Genomic DNA, 18,544 nt, shown 5'->3' with positions numbered 1-18,544 from the left:
ACTACAAGAAAACAAATGATATACAGAATACAGAAGCATATTAACAAAGATATGTTTGGATCACTGATAAAACATATTGATATATTGCAGATGGATTTCTAACAGTTTCAGTTTGCTTTATTTCTGAACTGGAACCGTTTCCGTTGGTCCACGAGACCTTCATCGACACAACTGTTCCGCACATAAATCTTCAAACCAGCAACTTTTGTCTCTATACGATGTTCCAGAATTCCAGTCCTGAGTTTCAACCTTCAAACAGTGTTGATTCTTCAGTTAAACACATGATTTGTATCTTTGCTAAACTACCTGTTCTTTAAATAAGTAGTCAGAGGAGAATTGAGCTCAAACATAAACATTTAAATTTGCTTGTTAAAAGTTAAAGTGACGACATTGAGAATAACATAATATTATATCTTTATTGGTGTTTTTTTTCTTGTGCACATGCCTATGATAAAAATAATAAGCACTAATAAATTATTTCAATAAATTAATTATTTTATTTTCTAGATTTATAACACCCACATGAACAGAGACTCAACAAACAACATGAAAGAACAAATAAACTACAGGAATCTTTATTCCTGTAGTGAATAAAAAACACTGCACGATGAAACATTTATTTACAGCTGATCTGATTGAAGTTTACATAATTTCTCTTTATCCCTCTGTCACATCAGTCAGGGAGAGTTTTCAGGGCAGCCACAGGAAGTGTAAATCAGCCCGTCAGTGTTGTTGTGATGGTCGAGGCTGATAACATGTCATTTATCGTGGTTATGTCACGTCAGACGCAGCTGTGACATGGAGGTGATGGTCACATGCTTTCATTTGGTGATGTAGTGTCTGTTATGGGGTTTAAACACCAACTCATCATTTTCATGGTGTCATCATCGGTGGAAAACAGAACTTAGACCTTTATAAAAACGCTGTGTTACAACTAAACCATCATGGAGAAAAATGCATTGTTTGTTTTTAGTTGTAGTTGTCGTGTCCCAGCCACTAACATGAGCTGCTTTCAGAAATTCACTGAACTCCGGATATTCTCCGGAGGACGTGTTCTAGAGGACACACAATGTGTCTTGCATTACTTGTGCAATGTAGCTCTCTCCGAGGAATAACAAAACCGACAATAAGCAAATATAAAAGTGACCCAACAGGAGATAACAGCCTGAAGGCATCTCCACTGATATTTTCTTTTCCTGTCTTTTTTGCCTCCTGGGAGCACAGCTGACCACTTTGTCCACCTCCCCTTCCTTGTCCCGTCTCCGTGCTGCCTCCTTTCCTGCTGAAGACCATGGAGGACGTCGCCAAGGTCACAGAAACCACACAGGCCCGGCCACCTCTCCTAGAGCGGCAGGTTCGCCAGCGACCGTCCAAAGTTTCCCTCCTCAAATCCAACCTGAAGAAGGGCATGACCTGCTCTGTGCCCAGGTTCCGGTCCACCCTGACCGGGTTCTTCCCTGTGGTGGGCTGGCTGCCTAAATACAAGCTCAGAGAGTACATCTGGGGCGATGTCATGTCTGGGCTGATTGTGGGTATCATCTTGGTACCGCAGGCCATCGCCTACTGCTTGCTGGCAGGAGTGGAGCCCATCTATGGCTTATACACCACATTTTACGCCAACATCATCTACTTCCTCATGGGGACGTCCAGACATCTTTATGTGGGGATTTTCAGCCTCATGAGCCTCATGGTTGGACAGGTAATGGATCAGATCCTAAGTGAAAACGTGATGAATGAAATGTCGAAGGGAAATAATCAGCATCTGTTGAAAGATTTCTTGCTGATTATTGGTGTTTGTCTGCAGGTGGTGTATAGGGAGGTGTTCCTGGCAGGTTTTGACCTCAGTGAGGATTCCAAAGCTCCCGGTCCTGATGTGTTCAATGGCTCAATGGGCGTTAACCTCACGGCAGGTGTGCACACTGTGGAGTTAATGGGCCTGCAGTGCGGGAAGGAGTGTTACGCCATCAGTATCGCTGCTGCTGTTACATTCATGGCAGGCGTCTACCAGGTAAAGTTGAATCTGGATTTTACTGTAAAAAAAACTGGTAATTAAAGGCATCTTTTGCAGTTTTTAACTAGTCTAAGCGCTACAGATTCTTAGTCTTTACATCCCCTCACCAGTTCATGATGGCCGTGTTTCGGCTAGGCTTCGTCTCAGTCTACCTTTCGGCCCCCATGCTCGACGGTTTTGCCACAGGAGCCTCCTTCACGATTCTGACCGTTCAGGCTAAATACCTGTTGGGTCTTAAGATTCCACGTTACCAAGGCTACGGCAGAGTCGTCGTCACCTGGATCAACATCTTCAGCAACATTCACAAGACCAACCTGTGTGACCTCATCACCAGTGTCATCTGTATCTTCATATTGGGTAAAGGACTCTATTTTAAACATTTCCCATCAGATTCTCAGTCACTTTATCTGCTTTCATTATTGATATTATTCCCAAAAATAACATAGGAAGTTCATACATTTCATGAATATGAAATAACACTACATATTTTGAATTCCAGTGGGAGCGAAAGAGATCCAGGAGCGCTACAAGGATCGTATAAAGTTCCCTCTGCCAACAGAGCTGGTAGTCGTGGCAGGAGCTACACTGGCCAGCCATTTTGGGGAGTTCAACAGCCATTATGGCTCAAGCGTTTCCGGTCACATCCCCACAGGGTTCATCCCTCCCCAGGTGCCCAGCTTTAGTCTGATGCCACGGGTGGCACTCGATGCCATTCCTCTGGCTGTCATTAGGTACTGCAGCACCAATTAAAACTGAAGTTGCACTATGATGTCTAGCGTTTTAAATTCTTGGATAAAGCCTGAAATGTAAACAAAACTTGTTGTCTTCTAGTTTTGCCTTCACCGTGTCGCTGTCTGAAATGTTCGCAAAGAAAAACGGCTACACGGTTCGTCCCAACCAGGAGTTGCTGGCCATCAGCTTCTGTAACATCATCCCCTCCTTCTTCCACTGTTGCACCACCAGTGCAGCGCTTGCAAAAACCATGGTGAAGGATTCAACGGGCTGCCAGACACAGGTGAATGAAGTTGTTGAAATGGTCAAACCCATTTTTAATAAGTGGTTAAAGCTTTCTTTGGTTTAAACAAATTGAATAATTTCTTAAAGGGGACATAGCATGCCCATTTTACCACAAGTTGATATGGTTCCTTGGGGTCTTAATGAAATGTCTGTAACATACTTTGGTCAAAATACCACAAGGATCATATAAAACAGCACCCTTTTTACCCTGTATAAAACAGCCCTCCACAGAGTGACCTGTTTTGAGTGCCTGTTCCTTTAAATGCTAATGAGCCAGCTCCCCCCTCCCCCCCATGATTTTAAACGATATAAATTACATATTTTATATGATATAAATTATCAAATATGCATCCCATACTTTGTATTCCCTTGTTGTCCTGGAGTTTTAATTTTCCCAATCACATAATTAAATGTCCCCTCTGCCCATCCACTACAAGCACACAAGCAGACAGACAGAGAGAGAAAGAGAGGGGTGGGGGGCTATGAAGACCATCATTTACCCCCGAACCCCGACATTCAACGGGTACAACAACAAGCGGAGAAAGCAGAATCGCGGGCTGACCTTATATATACAGTCTATGTGGCTGACCAGCGGAGAAATGCTCGTCCCGTGTGAACAGCCAGGCGGCTGCGTGCTGGAGAACGGGGGGGGGCCAAGACCATGTAGGGAGACTTCCAGTTCCTTGTTACGACACAATACCCAGGAAGCGCAATCGAGTCGCTCAAGCATGACGTTTCTGACTTAGAGGAACTATAACAAAACGCGCGAGTGTTTTTTCCCCAGAGTTTTTGGGTTGGTAGACATGCCAGATACCCACATTAACCTGTAGAAGCACTAACAAAGTGGAATTTGCATGCTATGTCCCCTTTAAAGCATTGCTTGGACTGATTGAAGTGTGCTATACTGCTGATTTTTGTTGTTTTCTAGTCAACCACACTTCTTTGCTTAACAACAATTACTTTATGGAAATGAGAAACCCAAGTGATTCTACAAAGATTTGACAAAGATCTTTGAGTTGATAGCATGTTCTAGCTTTCCTGTGCAAAGAGGACAGCTGAGGTCTTCCTTGAGGCAATTTGTGTCTCAACAATCAGAGCAGCAAAACCTACTGTATTTAAACTGTTCTTTAACTTTGTGGAAGGTGCTCATCATAAAATCTTTCTCTCCTCCATTTCCCTCTATGTTCGTGTCTCCTCATTTCCCTGCACCTTCATCAGGTATCAAGTCTGATCAGCGCCCTGGTCGTCCTTCTCGTCCTCCTTTTCTTCGCACCTTTTTTCTACGCCCTCCAGAAATGTATCCTTGCTTGTATCATCATTGTCAGTCTTCAGGGGGCACTAAGGAAGTTCAAGGACGTCCCGGCTAAGTGGCGCGCCAGCAGGGGTGATGCGATTGTTTGGCTGGTCGCCATGTCGTGCACCGCCCTGATCAGTGTGGAGCTGGGCCTCCTGGTTGGCGTCATCTTTTCCATGATGTGTATCATCTATAAGACCCAGAAACCAAAGGTGAGTAACTTCAGCCTGGTTTTTGAAAATTAATATCAATGACAGTAAATCCAGAAAGTATTGAAAATGAATTGTAGATCTTGCACACTAGAACCTCCACCACATTATAAATGATTTGCTGATATCATTTACTTAAGCTGTATTCAGACATGAACTCTGGAAAACCTTCTCCGGAGTTTGCCTTTCACATATGAAGACCGCAGCAGAACATTGTGCAGGTCAGACGAATTTCCCGGAATATTTAGCATCTATCGCATATCAGAAACGTCATCGCTGAGCCCATTCGTCCACTCATTTTCCTGCTGTATTCTCATATGGGCTCACTTAGACATTTTACCAGGGTGCTGGCAGGAAAAGATCTAGAAAATGTCCAGAGCAACTGACTCTCACATTTGCGTTCTCACATAAAGCCCTTCCAGAAAATAGAGTTCAGTGCATGTCTGAAACAGCTTCAGTGAAAGACTAATATCAGTAAACTCTTCTAATCTAATCTGATGTCCTATGACAGATCTCTCTGATGGGCCGGGCCAACGACTCTGATCTTTACGAGGATGTGGACGAGTACAAGGACCTCCTGCCACCACCGGGGGTCCAGGTCTTCCGCTTCCAAGCTCCTCTGTACTATGCCAACAAGGACTCTTTTCTCAAGTCCCTCTACAAAGCTGTCGGAGTCGAACCTTTACTGGAGCTGACCAGGAGGAGCAAGGCAGAGAGAAAGGCCAAAGACATGTTCTTGAAGGAAGCCAAAGCAAACGGGGATAAAACCAACGGAGAGGTTGTTATTGGACTTGTCCAAAGAGAACTGGAGTTCCACACGATAGTTTTAGACTGCTCCGCCATCCCTTTCATAGACTCAGCAGGGCTGGCCGCGTTCAAAGGGCTAGTTAAGGAATATAAAGAGATCGGGGTGAGCTTGCTGCTCGCCAGCTGTAACACCTCAGTCATTGATACCCTGAGGAAGGGTCGGTTCTTTGGAAAGGATGACAAAGACATGAGCAGCTCGCTGTTTCATACAGTTCACACTGCCGTTCTTTATGCAAACAGTCGAAAGCTCCTAAGCAATAGTGCCATTAAAGATGATGCATAATGTAGACTGACGGTGCAGTGATTCTTCAGCTTCAGTCCGACACTGAAGGAGCTTTGTCTTCAAGCTGTGTTTCTTTACAACACACTTGTACTCTGGCCCTGTTCTCCACAGCTTCATGATCTGTTATATAAATATATGGGATTTACATACGTCTGAGAGCGAGTCTCAGATGCTGGAGGAGAACGAGTCATCACTGGTGCTTCATGAAAAGTATAATTTTGCTGAGTAAACAAATGGCAGCAGCTGATTGAGACATTTTCTCTGTTCAACACTTTTCATCTGCGGTTTTAGTGTGACGTATAAAATGTAGATTCAAGCAGTTGAATTTAAAGGCTCAAAGTTCAGGTTGGGATAATTCAAAAAAGGATTTGTTTTAACTTTGATCGTCCAAAAGACGAGCAGGTTGTTGGGATTGAAGCCAGACAAAGGACAATGGAGAGGCCTGCATGGGACCTTAGAAGCCTGAGCTAGAGTCTTCACCATGTGGTCGGAACACACCCAAAATTCCTTTGTGGACCCCCACGGTTGTTAACCGCAGCTGGAGTTTAAACTCTGGCCTTCCATTGGCTGAGAGCCAACAGACCCCCACGGCCCCCCTTGGAGGGAGGCCGGACCCCTCTCAGGTAATAAATAGAGGAGCACCCCGGCAACTCAGCGCACGGGAATAGCAATGAGTTGCCGGGGTGCTCTCCCGGTTACTCTAGAGTCTAGACGATCCAGCCGCTCAAAGGGAGCAATCATCCAGACGTTTGTATTTTTATTTTTACCTTAAGTTTACATTTTCCCTTTTTTTTTGTAAACTCCTTTTTACTTGATTTTTATTTTTAAAGACCGCGGCAAATGTCTTTCACTCACAGGCGGAGTTCACAGACTTTTCCCAGATCCATAGTCAGCTACTCCTCTCCTGTTTATCCCTGCAGAAGGACGAAGAAACTTCGCCAAGGAGAACGAGACGAATTCTCTCCTTTTCCGGCCACAGCTTGATCCCCGCTGCCACCGCGAATCAGCTTATCGCTGCTCTCGAGGCCGCGCACACAGTCCACTTGCCTTCCCGGAATGCGCTGCTCGCACATGAACGAACCGTGGAACAGCTACAAGTAAGAGGCTTATATCTGGGCAGAGACTAGTTTAATAATTAGCGTGTTATTATTTGAGTGTATGATTGTGTAGGACCACCGTGTCCACATTGTTCCAGTGCCAGCGCATCGTGACAAATCTGCGTTTCCGGCAACATCGCTGCACTGTTATCGTCAGACCAATAGCGGAGATTTTTACCTATTAAAAGATCGGTACACAGCTGGGTGGACCTTAGTTCGTCCGCTTGGGTACCGAGTGGTAAAGTCCCCGCAAAATTGTCTCTGGCGGTGTTTGAGATCTTCTCTGATCATTCATTGCATGTTTCCTTTTCTCTCTCTCTCTTTTCTCCTAACCTTTTCTCTGGAACCTAGATAGTGTGGTCGCATCTCGACGCCATTCGGCGCTTTGAACCACGAGATAGATCAAAGTATCCTTTGTTCTCGACCTCCCTTTTGTTCAAACCACGTGGTTCCACCGCCATCGTGAATTCGGCCATACGATGTCACCCGCGTGACTCCCCCTCCTCTCTCTCACACATGCACACACACACACCCCCACACATCCACACACACATACACAGATATACATACCATAGGTATTACATGTGTTATAAATCTTGATAAGTGCATGTGTTGTTATCTTTAATATAGTGGATTTTTGTTAGGATAGTAGTCATTGATTGACATTGATGTTATTATCTTTAATAAAGTCTAGTGTAATTAAAGTACCGGTATTTTGTGATTATTTGTGCATATGTATGTGAATACAGCTGGATTATGATAGTCAGTGCTCGAACTTAAAACCTTCACTGTTCATTATATAATCATTAATAGTAAATATTGAGATTACTAATTGAACTTTTCCCAACTGAGACTGATCTTTACAGATTGATTGTTGGTCCCTGATACCAGGGTGGTGCCCCGTCCTTTATAAATTATAATTACAAATGTTATAATTATTAATTGATAATTTTATTGTTTTTTCATTAATAATTTCATTATTCTTAATTGATAACTTTATCGTTTTTAATTAATCATTTCATTATTTTTAATAAATAATTTTATTATTTTAATAATCATATTTTATGATTATTAATAATTAGCCAACATCAAGTCTTCTTACTATTGCACAACAAGGTCAAGTGGCATTGTAACAAGGCATGGACATTCTTGTTTGTAACTTTTGAACATTAACATTTTGTAATTTCATAAAGTTGTTCTCTCGTCAGACATTTCTGTGTATTACTTCAAACATGGTGTTTGAATTCAACAAAACCTGCCTTAATGTTCACTACTTGAATTAAACTGAACATTTTTGATGAACCACTTGTGTCTGTGACTTCATTTTTGTCAGGGTTAGTATAAAATATAATATATATATTTATAGTATGATAATACAGTATATTTAAAGTATGATATCAAAGTAAGGAATATTAAAGCTACATCACTGACTGGATATAAAAATGGATGACGCATTTCCTCCCACAAACCAGAAATTAAGCCAAAATGTTCTGGATATGGACGCTGCCATCTTCCACATTTAGAGCCAGAGTTAATGCAGTAGTGATCAGAGGATGGAGCCACAGTGGCGAGGTCCCACTGAACTATTATGACCAACACTGAGGTGGCAACAGAGACATTTTGGCTTAACTTCTGGGGAGCACAGTCTATGGGACCGACCCTTTAAAAAAAAGAAAACTGTCAAAGACCGAAACATTTAGCTAAGTTCGAAGTTGCACTTTTTGTAACAAAGGAGTTCAGGCGACACTTATATCCAGGATATTAAAGTGTAAAAGATGTTGTGGACTATTTTCAAGACAACAACATATTTAAACTTAAAAGTCGTTCTAATGACGGCCGACTGTTTCCCAGAATGATGATTAGTGTAGAGAACCTGAGCAGCTTCACCAGGCATCACTGTTCTGCTGCGTCAGGCTCCACACAACTATCTGTTGGTCTGTGACGTCATGTAATCACAGACATTATGTACAAACACAATCGTCATCATTTAAAACCCTGACTTGTCGGTTTTATGCATGTTGAGTGGTTTTAAATTACAGCACTGCAGCAGGTTGTATTTTACCTAATTTCACTGTGCCCCCGTTTTACTTATTAACTATAAACATGGAAAGAGTGAAATGTTCGTCTCAACCCAGACTGTCAATGATTGAATAAGTTAACGTGTGAGATAGTGTCTCGCGTGAATCACTACTATAATGAATGGCTAATAGCCGTGCAAGTAGAGTATGTTTTTTCAGAATTTTCAAAAGTCTAGGTGTGAATATTACACTGACGGGTCTCTAGATGATTCACTTTTGGCGCTGGTAGCTCAAAGGTTAAGATAATGGTCTGAATAGTTTCCAACATATCTGCACAAATAAGAGCTAGAGAGAGAATTTAAAGCTCATATTGATCAGAAAAAGATTCCTCATCATATGATATCATATAAGTGACACTGTTAAAACGTTATTAAAGGTCTGGGTGCATCCTGTAGGACTATAAACACGACCTTAAGCTTACATATCAACAACATGATGTAGCTATGAAGTACTTTTATATCGTGTAGTACTGCGTTAGATTTTGCAACCAATAAGATTAGAGAAAGGATTTACAGCTTATTTAAAAGAGCCAATCATCGGTCATCACATGGTATACATGACGACAGGATGACGACATTAGTTCAATAATGAAATCATATTAAAAAAGTTAGCATAGCCTATAGCAGTTTATGCAGCACATGAACAGGGTCTGCATCACCCCTGCAGCGCTGTTTATTTATCTTAACGCTGAGCTGAGCTAACCGGCTGAAAATCATCCACAAGTTCAGGATGAGTTTCCATCATCACTCTCGGACACCTTTCGCTTTCGATTTTCTGACATTATTATCATATTTCAGAAACCAAGTAAGATGGCAGAGACTCTAAATGATAGAAATTAAATCATCATTTTTTTGCCCCACTTAAATAAATCTGTAGAAGCTGACATGAGCATTATCCACAATAGAGAAGAGGAAAAGAGGAGGTTTCGATGAGCATGTGATGTGGCCTCTAATGTGCTGAGTCATCAGGAGGCCCCTGTGTTCAACAACCATGTAACTTACAACAATTATTATTTAAGCGAATCACTGAACAGAAAACGTTCCAGAAAGCAAAGATCCAAGTATTTTTTTTGCACGTTTAACCTGAAATTGCTGCATGATCACACATCCTCTGTTACTATATTCGATCCACTGTTCTGTCACCAGCAGCCTAACGCTGAGGTTAAATGAATGAAGTCAAACAGCAGTTCCACACCATCTTATATATATATAGAACTGTGTGAAAGTTGACAGCAGCGTGTAGTTGAACTGAAAGTTTTCATAACTGAATTGTCATCACAAACAAAGCTGTGTTTATTTACATGTAACATCCAACGTACTCACAATAATTACTCATCAGCAGGAGGAGGCGCGTAGAAACATCTGTTCACAGCTGGGGACGGTTATTTCCCTCCTGTCTGTGGAATCAGGGCAGCAGGCTAACAAGGACGATTTATAACAATCATGTTTGACTATTCATATGAATCCATGATAAGAAAACAAACTACTTAGAAAACTTAATGGAAAACAGCTCTTTTTCCATTGAATGAAACCTTTACACTTCCCATGTTGTATTATCTGACTTTTGTGTCAGAGTAGAAAATCGATTGAGATAATAATAACAAACGATATTGGACCTTTTTGTGACTGATTTCTGTTTAGTGACTCATGTCAAGAGAAAGAAGAGACGAACAAGTGGTGCAAGCTGAATAGAATAAAAGTCACTGGGTTTGCTGACAGCTTTACTCAGCGTTCATTGAGTGTGTGAGTGTGCACTCATCACTTCAACAGTGGTTATAAGCACACACACGTATATGCAAAGGGCCAAACAGGGAATACTAGATAAACCTGATAAACATGTTGTGCAGGTTAAGTAGACGTTTTACTAAAATATCCAGGCTAATAAATTCCAGGCGTGTTTACGTTTTGTACCATATTTGCTGTTGCAGTTTAGTTGTACAGAAACTTTATTTTCAGGAGACAGCTCTTCTTGGACATCCCTGCAAACCAGTCTATATCCCAACTGCTAACATGGAGGAGGAGGGATTTATGACCTGTAGCCAGCCACCTGGGGGCGATCAAGATGCTTTGGCTTCCATTTTGGGGAGTCGTCACGTCGTCCATCTTTAAATGCAGTGTGTGGTTCAAGTTATCAGAAAACAAACTCACTAGTAAATAATTTCCCAGCATTCTTTATTCATTTGAAATATTTTAAAAATATATTTTCAAAGAGGCACTGAAATAAATATCATACATCTCGTTAAGTCAGCGCCGTAACACACACGAGCAAAAATAAAACAATCAAAAGGTTCATTCACGTAAAAGATCGAGCAGTTTGTGATCATCAGGTGGCCACGTCAAAATAAAATAAACACACACAAAATATAAAGAAGGCAAAATAAAGTCACTTCTCTCAGCACCTGCATGTTCGCTGCATTTTTCCAGCAATAAGTGGAGTCGTCCTGAATTCATCACTTAGGATTAAATCTCACTAGGAAGAAATAAAACACATACTGGCCTCGGGTAACAGGAAAAAAGGGGTTTGATCATTTTGTTCTGGATTACGTTCTTGATCAAACACAGATTGTAACAGTGTGTATACAGTAAAAATACTCAAACAGTATAAGGCAAATGATTCACAAACACGACAAAAACTATATGGAAATAGATACAAAACATGACATTAAATATTAGAGCCCGACCGATTTATCGTTTAGCCGATAGGAGCCTTTCACAGACATATCGGTGTCAACATTTATGTTTGTCGGTGTGAAAACTTTCCTTTTGTAGAATAAACAATGCAGAAAAGATTTGCATTTATGTTTACATTTTACGTAAAAGTAATATTATGTAATAACTTTGTTTGTATAGGTGTTATTAGTTAAAGTAAAGATTATGGTTGAACTATAAAATAGCAAACCTCAATAATATTTCTTTGTCGTAAGGGTTTGATAACGACATTTTAAAAATAATTGACAATTTTAAAAACTTATTTATCAGCCAATACATCGTATCAGAATTACAGTATCGACCCCTAAAAAACCCACATCAGTCGGGCTCCATTAAATATTAAAATATGGAAGTGTATTGCGTTACCGCAACAACTTCACACTGGCCTTATTTAAACATAGGCATCAAGTAGATGAACATTTTCCACACACTCAGTCTTTATGGTGGAGTTGATGACAGATGAACCTCAGGTGTGATAACCACTACAGCTGATTCAGGATTGTGCCTGTAGCCGATATGACATGTGGCTGTTCGCCTGCTCACTGACACGTCAGCAGAAACGTGACTTCATTCAAAGGTCCTTTCACAGATAAAAACGTTAATCGTCGAGTGATATGCTTTTAATTGAGCAGGTTTTTAAACCACTTTCTGTCAAAAGTACTTTAGTTTTATTTTTGTCCTTAACTGACGGCGTATTTGTTCAAAAGACAAAAGGTTCCAAGATTTGTTCAGTCAGTCAGCTGTTGCAGAGTGATTCTCTACCGACCTTAAAATATTTGTTCACAAGCTTCAAATGCTGAATTTCCAGTAGTTATGATATTTTCAGTGCTTTCCACCTTTTATCCAGACGTTTCACACAATCTAATCGAAATGATAGATAAACCAAACTGATAGGCAGCAGTCATTGTTCACACAGGCCATAATGTTTCCCCGATGTAAAAATCACAATTGAAACCAACTACTGGATTATGATAGTCTAGAAAAACTTCAAAGCTCAGTTTGTTTACAAGAGATAAATACAAATTTCCACATCATGCATTGATCTATTGGCTACATTGCAACACCAGCAGTTGCTATATATATATATATATATATATATATATATATATTCAGGGAGAAACTTTGTGGTGCAGCAGAATCACAGAACTGTTTATACTGAGTTCACAGGTCGTGTGGTTTGATCTGCACAGTGATCTGATGACTTTGATCTTTGATCTGTTACACATTTGTTAGGATAAGTTTAGTCACCTGGCCACTGTTAGCTGATTGAAGTAAAAGCTAATAGTGCCCCAGTACTGTCACAGTCTCAGGGTTTCTGCTTAGTGGTTGACAAACCTTTGGGTTGTGACTTCTAACGGCTGATTTCACTGGTTAGAAGTTTCTTGATATTTACATTGTTAGTTGAATTGGTTGTTTACCTACAATCTTTGAAAACAACACTTTCTGATGGGTTTTCACTTAGCTGCTGCTGGTGAGGGTCGGGCACGGCTGACTGTGTCTGAATTGCATCATGTGCACGGCCGTCTGGTGCCACCAGTAAAACATCACAACCACCAGTATGTGCCACACCTGGTGACTGGCGCCCAGGTAGTTCAGCTGGCCTAGGAGAGGAGACGTTTTTTAAAAACATGCTGAAATACTGTACATATTATGTTTTTTGTAAAATGTCCAAAAATTAAAATCACATTGCAGGAGCAAATGACACCGGAGAGATTCATTCTTACTGAGGTCCACAGTTCATTCTAAGTTAATGCTAATGTACTGGAACATCTGGCAAACTCCAGCTGCTGCTAAAGATGGTGTGATATAATGAATCTAAGATCCAGAAAAGCTGATAAATGGACACTGAGATGAGAGTTTGATCAATTGTTACTAAGAGAAGTTATTTAACAAAGAATATTTCATAAACAAGTTATAAATCAGCAGATATACTGGTTAAAATCAAAGGATCGTTTTTTTCTTGTATTATGTCTTGTGTCTGCATTAATAACAATGTCTTCTTATATTCCACTGTAGAATCAATAATGTGTAAAATATATAAGCTTACATTAACAAATCATGAGTCTGAGCCACTACAGTCTCTGGAAGTACGCAATTTTTAACCAGAAGAAAGTCTTTCTGTATTATTATTTTATTTTTTATATATTGGCAGAGTTCACTTGAGATAATGTTTCCTTGGTAAATCCCTGAGTAGAAATCTGCCCTGACTTTCTTTTGACCTCAAACCCTCAGATTCCTCTGCTACAGTTCCTCTGATGCAATGACCTCTAGTGGCGTTGAGGGGATTTGTTCAGGACACAGCAACAAGGTGGAGAATAAACCACAGATGCAGAATAAGTCACGGCCTCTGAGGGCAGCTCAGGGGAGACCATGTGATTTTGTTCTGAACAGCTCAACTATATAACTACACATTAAACTTTGAACTGCATCTAAACTAAGGATCTTTTCTCAGTTGGTTTAATTAAAGACTCACCAGGGAAATAGCGTTCTGGGATTTTGGTGACGTAGAACAGGAACGCAGATCCAGCGATCAGGTACATCACTATCACACGAGGCAGGAACAGCTGCAGATACAACAACAAAAAACAGGATTTGTGTGACTAAACATTCAGGCCAGGGGAGTGAATCATCTACAGTGAAATCAACTACATGGAAAATCAGCAGAGTCGGGTCCAATGATAGTAATAATAAAAAACCATGACCTATTTCCTCACCTGTACAACCTCACAGGTGAATCCTCCGTTGAGCCCGACCCAGTGACAGGCTGGAATCACACTGATGCCAGCCACGCAGCAGAAGATTGCCATACGTATGCGTCGCCAGTCGTTGCTGAGATAGCGGGGGTGGACCTGAGCGCAGAAGACGGCGAGGATCAGGGAGAGCACGGTCAGCAGGTAGAGCTGTCGCCAAAACTGCCAGACGGGAAACAAAAAGAGACCATTTACAATAAAATCACAGCCATCAGAGCACTATCAGGTTTAGATCATTTACCAGCCTTATCTTAAAGATATGTAATAGTTGTGACACATTTAAAAGGCCAACATGACATCACTGTGGTAGTAATTGTCGCCTCGAGTATTCACACCTACAGCGTTACAGTAGAAAGCGTAGAAGATCCCAGGGACGTAACAGCCCAAGATGCCAACAGAGATGCCCGCGTAGTCGAGTGCCAGCCAGCGACGGGACGTCTTCTCCGATCGGTGGCACGAAAACAGGTGATATCCCACCGAGCACAACATGCACACCTGGGAGGAAAATACAGTAATGTAAGATCCAACATCCAACACATGTTTATTCATGTTTAAACCTCCTTGTACAGAAGCCATTGTTGGTTTAATCAAGTAAGTCTTTATTTAGTTTTGCTTATTTTTTTATTATAAGTTAAAGTCATGTTCTGACCAATATCACACATGAACTTACCTCAAGAAATAATGATTTATAAGGATATTCCAGATACTCATAATGTACGTATGTGGACAGATAATGTGATTATAGGAGGAAGGTGTGAGGAGAACAGAGACTACACAACTATATCAACAAGTTTCCTTTTCCATTATCAGCTGCTACACAACTTACAATACAAACGTGACACAGCTACACCACAACACTTAACACTGTCTCTACATTCAACCGTTCACCAGCTGCCAGTGGGGACTTTGGACAACACTACCATCGAGATTGCTGAATTTTTCCGCTACCTGTACAATAGTTTACACACCTGAGCAGGTGGAGGTGACCTGAAAGCACCTGTGGCAGGGAATTTAAAACCTAAATGAATCAGTTAGTCCACAGGAACATAATGTAATACAGAGCGCTGCAGACATTACGAATACACAAATACTCAGCCAATAAACATGTACGTGACAAAGCAGTACTTCAGAACAGCAAACAGTTCTGTAGTAGGTTCTGTAGTAAAATCCTAAACACACATATTTAGATGAGATGATGTAAATTCTTCTTGTGAGTAATGTCTCTGGGAGAGGTACGATAAGGTCATTTCTTTAAGTTTGAAGCACACTTAATAACAAAATAACAAAAGTAGCAGAGAAGAAAGAAATATAGTCAGTTAAAACCATTACCACACACACAAACACACATATATATATATACAGACAAAAGTAATTGTACCTGGAAGCAGAACAGCCCTATGGCGTAGATGACGTAGTCCTCTCTCTTGGCTCCACAGGCTGGAAGGGTTGAGGAGATGTCATTGACGCCCAGATAGAGGAAGAGGAGGAAGCCGAGCAGGTGGCTCCAGATATTCACCGTCTCATTGGACATCATGAAAATACTGCAACGGACAAGAAGATACAAAAAAATGTACACGTGAGCCAAAATATAACTTTGTGCACGAACAAAAAAAGGCGACAAAACGTTGGTTTTCCTTGTCTGATATTGGGCAGGATACACCTGATGAACAAAATTAGGCTTATTTAGGGGCATGTGTGCAATTTGCTTTGGATCCAAATACAAATCCAGATAATTTAAATGTGGTTTCATCAGGGGACTGTTGGGTAGAGATGTACGATATCTCCTCACCTCCTCAGGCAGAGCGTGGAGGGCAGGTGAGCCCGGTATCCGTCAGTGATGAAGGGGTTCTCCTTGAGGAAGAGGGGCACTTGCTCGTAGGTGTACAGTCGAATCCTCTGGGGAATCAGCACGGGCCAGTGCTGGTAGCTGCCCAGCTCGATGTAGTGGGCCGTCCTCAGCAGCTTCTGGGGCATCTTCAGCAGCATCTTGGTTCTCGGCTCCTGGGGTCCAGGGGCAAGAGGTGGGGGAAGTTAAGGCTGAGGAAGTTTGGAGAGATGGAAAGAAGATTAAACAGGTCCGTGTGAGGCTGTAGCACATTTCCAAGTGTTAATACTAACAAGATGGGACAGCAGCTTTTTTTTCAGCACAATCCAGATGTGAGATGTAGCAGCCAGATGTTTCTACACGTGTTCCTGCCCTTCCTCCTCACTACGTAACACCCTCATCTCCCTGGCTGTGAGATCAAACCTTTTAAAAACACCACCACAGGACACAGTGACTCAAAATACACTGTATTTCAGACGGTTGTGTTGGCTGTGGAGCAAAAGCTAACAGGCTAACGTGCAGCTAGCTAGCGCTGCTCGCGAACCCCTGACAGGCATTGATTGTGCTTTCAGCTCAGACTGATGGAAACCGGGTCGCGGCGCTCACCATCAGTCGCAGCCCGACCGTCGACGTCCTTGTTCGGGCACCTGATCCATGTCCGGCCGGTTGGTTCGCTAACAAGTCGTTGAAAACCACATTCCAGTCAAATACAGGTTTTACCACATAACAGCTGCAAAACCTGTCTTCTTCTCCTGCGGTGGCTGTGGCGACATATAGATGGTACGTTACTGCCACCTACTGGTAAAATGTATCCTTAAACAACTTCTCTAAAACCATAATAATAATATAAAGTATAAAAATTATTGATGTAATTTAATACAATACGATATTATTATTGTATTATTCCATTCCATCTTATTATATATTAGAAATGTTCTAATTTCAAGGGTTCTTGTAAATTGAATATATACCTTTGGAAGGATTTAGAATTAGACGTGTAAAGAATGTGAAGAATGTGTTATTATTGTCCATCATCTCGATATAAATTGTGTGTCTTTTATTGTGGTATAGTTGTGATTGTTCCCAGTATGACATAATATGACATTACTCAAAACTGAAACGTAAGCAATGCCCATGGTTTTAATTATAGAGCAACTGGTTTGCGGACAGTGGGAGTTTGTATTAAATAATCAAGATGTGTGACCACAGCCTAGCAGATTAATTTGATTTTGAGGATCTGTGGTCACACACTGTTCAAACATGTCCCACTGTATTTCAATCAGAGCGTACATATGGGCCACATCTGGACGGCAGCGACATTGTCATCTGTGCCTGTAGCCTGGATGAAATACATCCAGTCCTTCTACTGGTAAACAGACAAGCATTTCAAACCATTTTAAATCAAGGCCTCAACCTCAAGTTTCACTTTAAAATGTTTCTTGTTTGACAGTAACATATTATTGATCATCTTGCGCCTGCTCATAATTAAAGCTATACAATGTTTACATTGACTAAAACCTTTTAATGCACTCATACCATCATTTAATACACATTATCCTAAAGTTCAGCCAAACGTCTACTGTAAACTTTGGGATCACTTCTCACTCTCACTGATTTTTTTTGTCTCCATGTGACTCCAGATTATGACAGATTATTATTATGACAGTTCTCTTTTATGAATGATTCTGGCACAGTTCATCTTGGGGTCAGGGGCTGAAAAGCTTTTTATCTTTATCAAAATAGAGGAAAGATTGATTTGATAACTTGAAGGGGACATGAAAGCGGCCTCCTCGTCCTCTAGTCCAACTACACCCTCAAATAAAACAGTGATACATGAGACATGACACATATGAAATATTCAAGTGCAATCCCACAATATTCAACAGAAGAGAAGCCATGTGCTGACACACTGACTGTGGTATGTGATTATTTGGATTGTTTGTGTCATGATCTCATCCACAGGCAGCCAGTGCTTTCTATTCTTGCAGACGGCACAATGAAATGTGTTATTACTGCTCCTCAACACACACACGCCTCAGATTGATGATCTTAGAGACATGTTTGGAAGAATCTAAAATAAATTCATGTCACACTGTGCAGAGCCGCCTGTGTGTTTCTCCTGAGACAAAGGAGCAGGATTAACGTCTGGATCACAATCACGCAGAGGGAGAAAATCACTGTGGCGCACCGAGGGCGTTGTGTTTGCCTGTTTAACTCTGCTTTCCATCTGCAACACATTTAGAGGAACATGATGCACTTGTTTGTCCTGAGAGGAGAAAACCGACCTCAGGCAACAGTATGAGAGGAGGATTTATGAGGCAGACGTCCACTGTACTGATCAATTAGTGACAGACTAACTTCACTAAACAAATGGAATTTAAAAGCACTTAAGCTTCCTCAGGGATTCATCTCTTTATTGAAGAGCAGCGGCCCTCACATCTATTATAACAAATACAGGAATAGTT

The 18,544-nt window shown here is 41.2% G+C and overlaps 2 protein-coding genes across 3 annotated transcripts; one reads left to right on the top strand and one right to left on the bottom strand.

Annotated features, from left to right (window-relative positions):
- The first annotated feature begins 1,291 nt into the window (after positions 1-1,291).
- On the top strand, positions 1,292-5,631 carry LOC118097975 (sulfate anion transporter 1-like). Its single transcript, XM_035141317.2, has 7 exons — positions 1,292-1,699; positions 1,805-2,008; positions 2,122-2,368; positions 2,511-2,742; positions 2,843-3,026; positions 4,247-4,534; positions 5,043-5,631. Exons 1-7 carry the CDS (start codon positions 1,292-1,294, stop codon positions 5,619-5,621), a joined length of 2,142 nt encoding a protein of 713 aa, XP_034997208.2. The 3' UTR covers positions 5,622-5,631.
- Positions 5,632-10,950: 5,319 nt separating this feature from the next.
- On the bottom strand, positions 10,951-16,847 carry LOC118097974 (progestin and adipoQ receptor family member 3). Of its 2 annotated transcripts, none has more exons than XM_035141316.2 (7): positions 16,686-16,847; positions 16,044-16,291; positions 15,633-15,795; positions 14,594-14,749; positions 14,219-14,416; positions 13,978-14,068; positions 10,951-13,105 (listed from the first exon to the last, which is right to left on the bottom strand). In XM_035141316.2, exons 2-7 carry the CDS (start codon positions 16,238-16,240, stop codon positions 12,963-12,965), a joined length of 948 nt encoding a protein of 315 aa, XP_034997207.1. In that variant the 5' UTR covers positions 16,241-16,291; positions 16,686-16,847; the 3' UTR covers positions 10,951-12,962. The 2 variants fall into 2 exon arrangements, with proteins under 2 accessions (XP_034997207.1, XP_034997206.1); XM_035141315.2 differs by having other exon boundaries at positions 16,044-16,255.
- Positions 16,848-18,544: the final 1,697 nt, after the last annotated feature.

Source organism: Hippoglossus stenolepis, chromosome 18 (assembly GCF_022539355.2).
Source record: "Hippoglossus stenolepis isolate QCI-W04-F060 chromosome 18, HSTE1.2, whole genome shotgun sequence".
NCBI classification, from domain to species: domain Eukaryota; kingdom Metazoa; phylum Chordata; class Actinopteri; order Pleuronectiformes; family Pleuronectidae; genus Hippoglossus; species Hippoglossus stenolepis.
The sequence above is the reverse complement of the archived record's forward strand: the minus strand, read 5'-3'. Positions and strand labels throughout refer to the sequence as shown.

Excerpts from the sequence above, each read along its gene's own strand:
- LOC118097974 (XM_035141315.2), bottom strand. Across the intron at positions 15,796-16,043 it reads TCCACGCTCTGCCTGAGGAG|TATTTTCATGATGTCCAATG; the intron begins GTGAGGAGATAT and ends TGTCCGTTGCAG. Across the intron at positions 14,750-15,632 it reads TAGGGCTGTTCTGCTTCCAG|GTGTGCATGTTGTGCTCGGT; the intron begins GTACAATTACTT and ends TTTTCCTCCCAG.
- LOC118097975 (XM_035141317.2), top strand. The coding sequence starts at position 1,292 with ATGGAGGACGTCGCCAAGGTCACAGAAACCACACAGGCCCGGCCACCT. Across the intron at positions 2,009-2,121 it reads TCATGGCAGGCGTCTACCAG|TTCATGATGGCCGTGTTTCG; the intron begins GTAAAGTTGAAT and ends TCCCCTCACCAG. Across the intron at positions 4,535-5,042 it reads ATAAGACCCAGAAACCAAAG|ATCTCTCTGATGGGCCGGGC; the intron begins GTGAGTAACTTC and ends GTCCTATGACAG.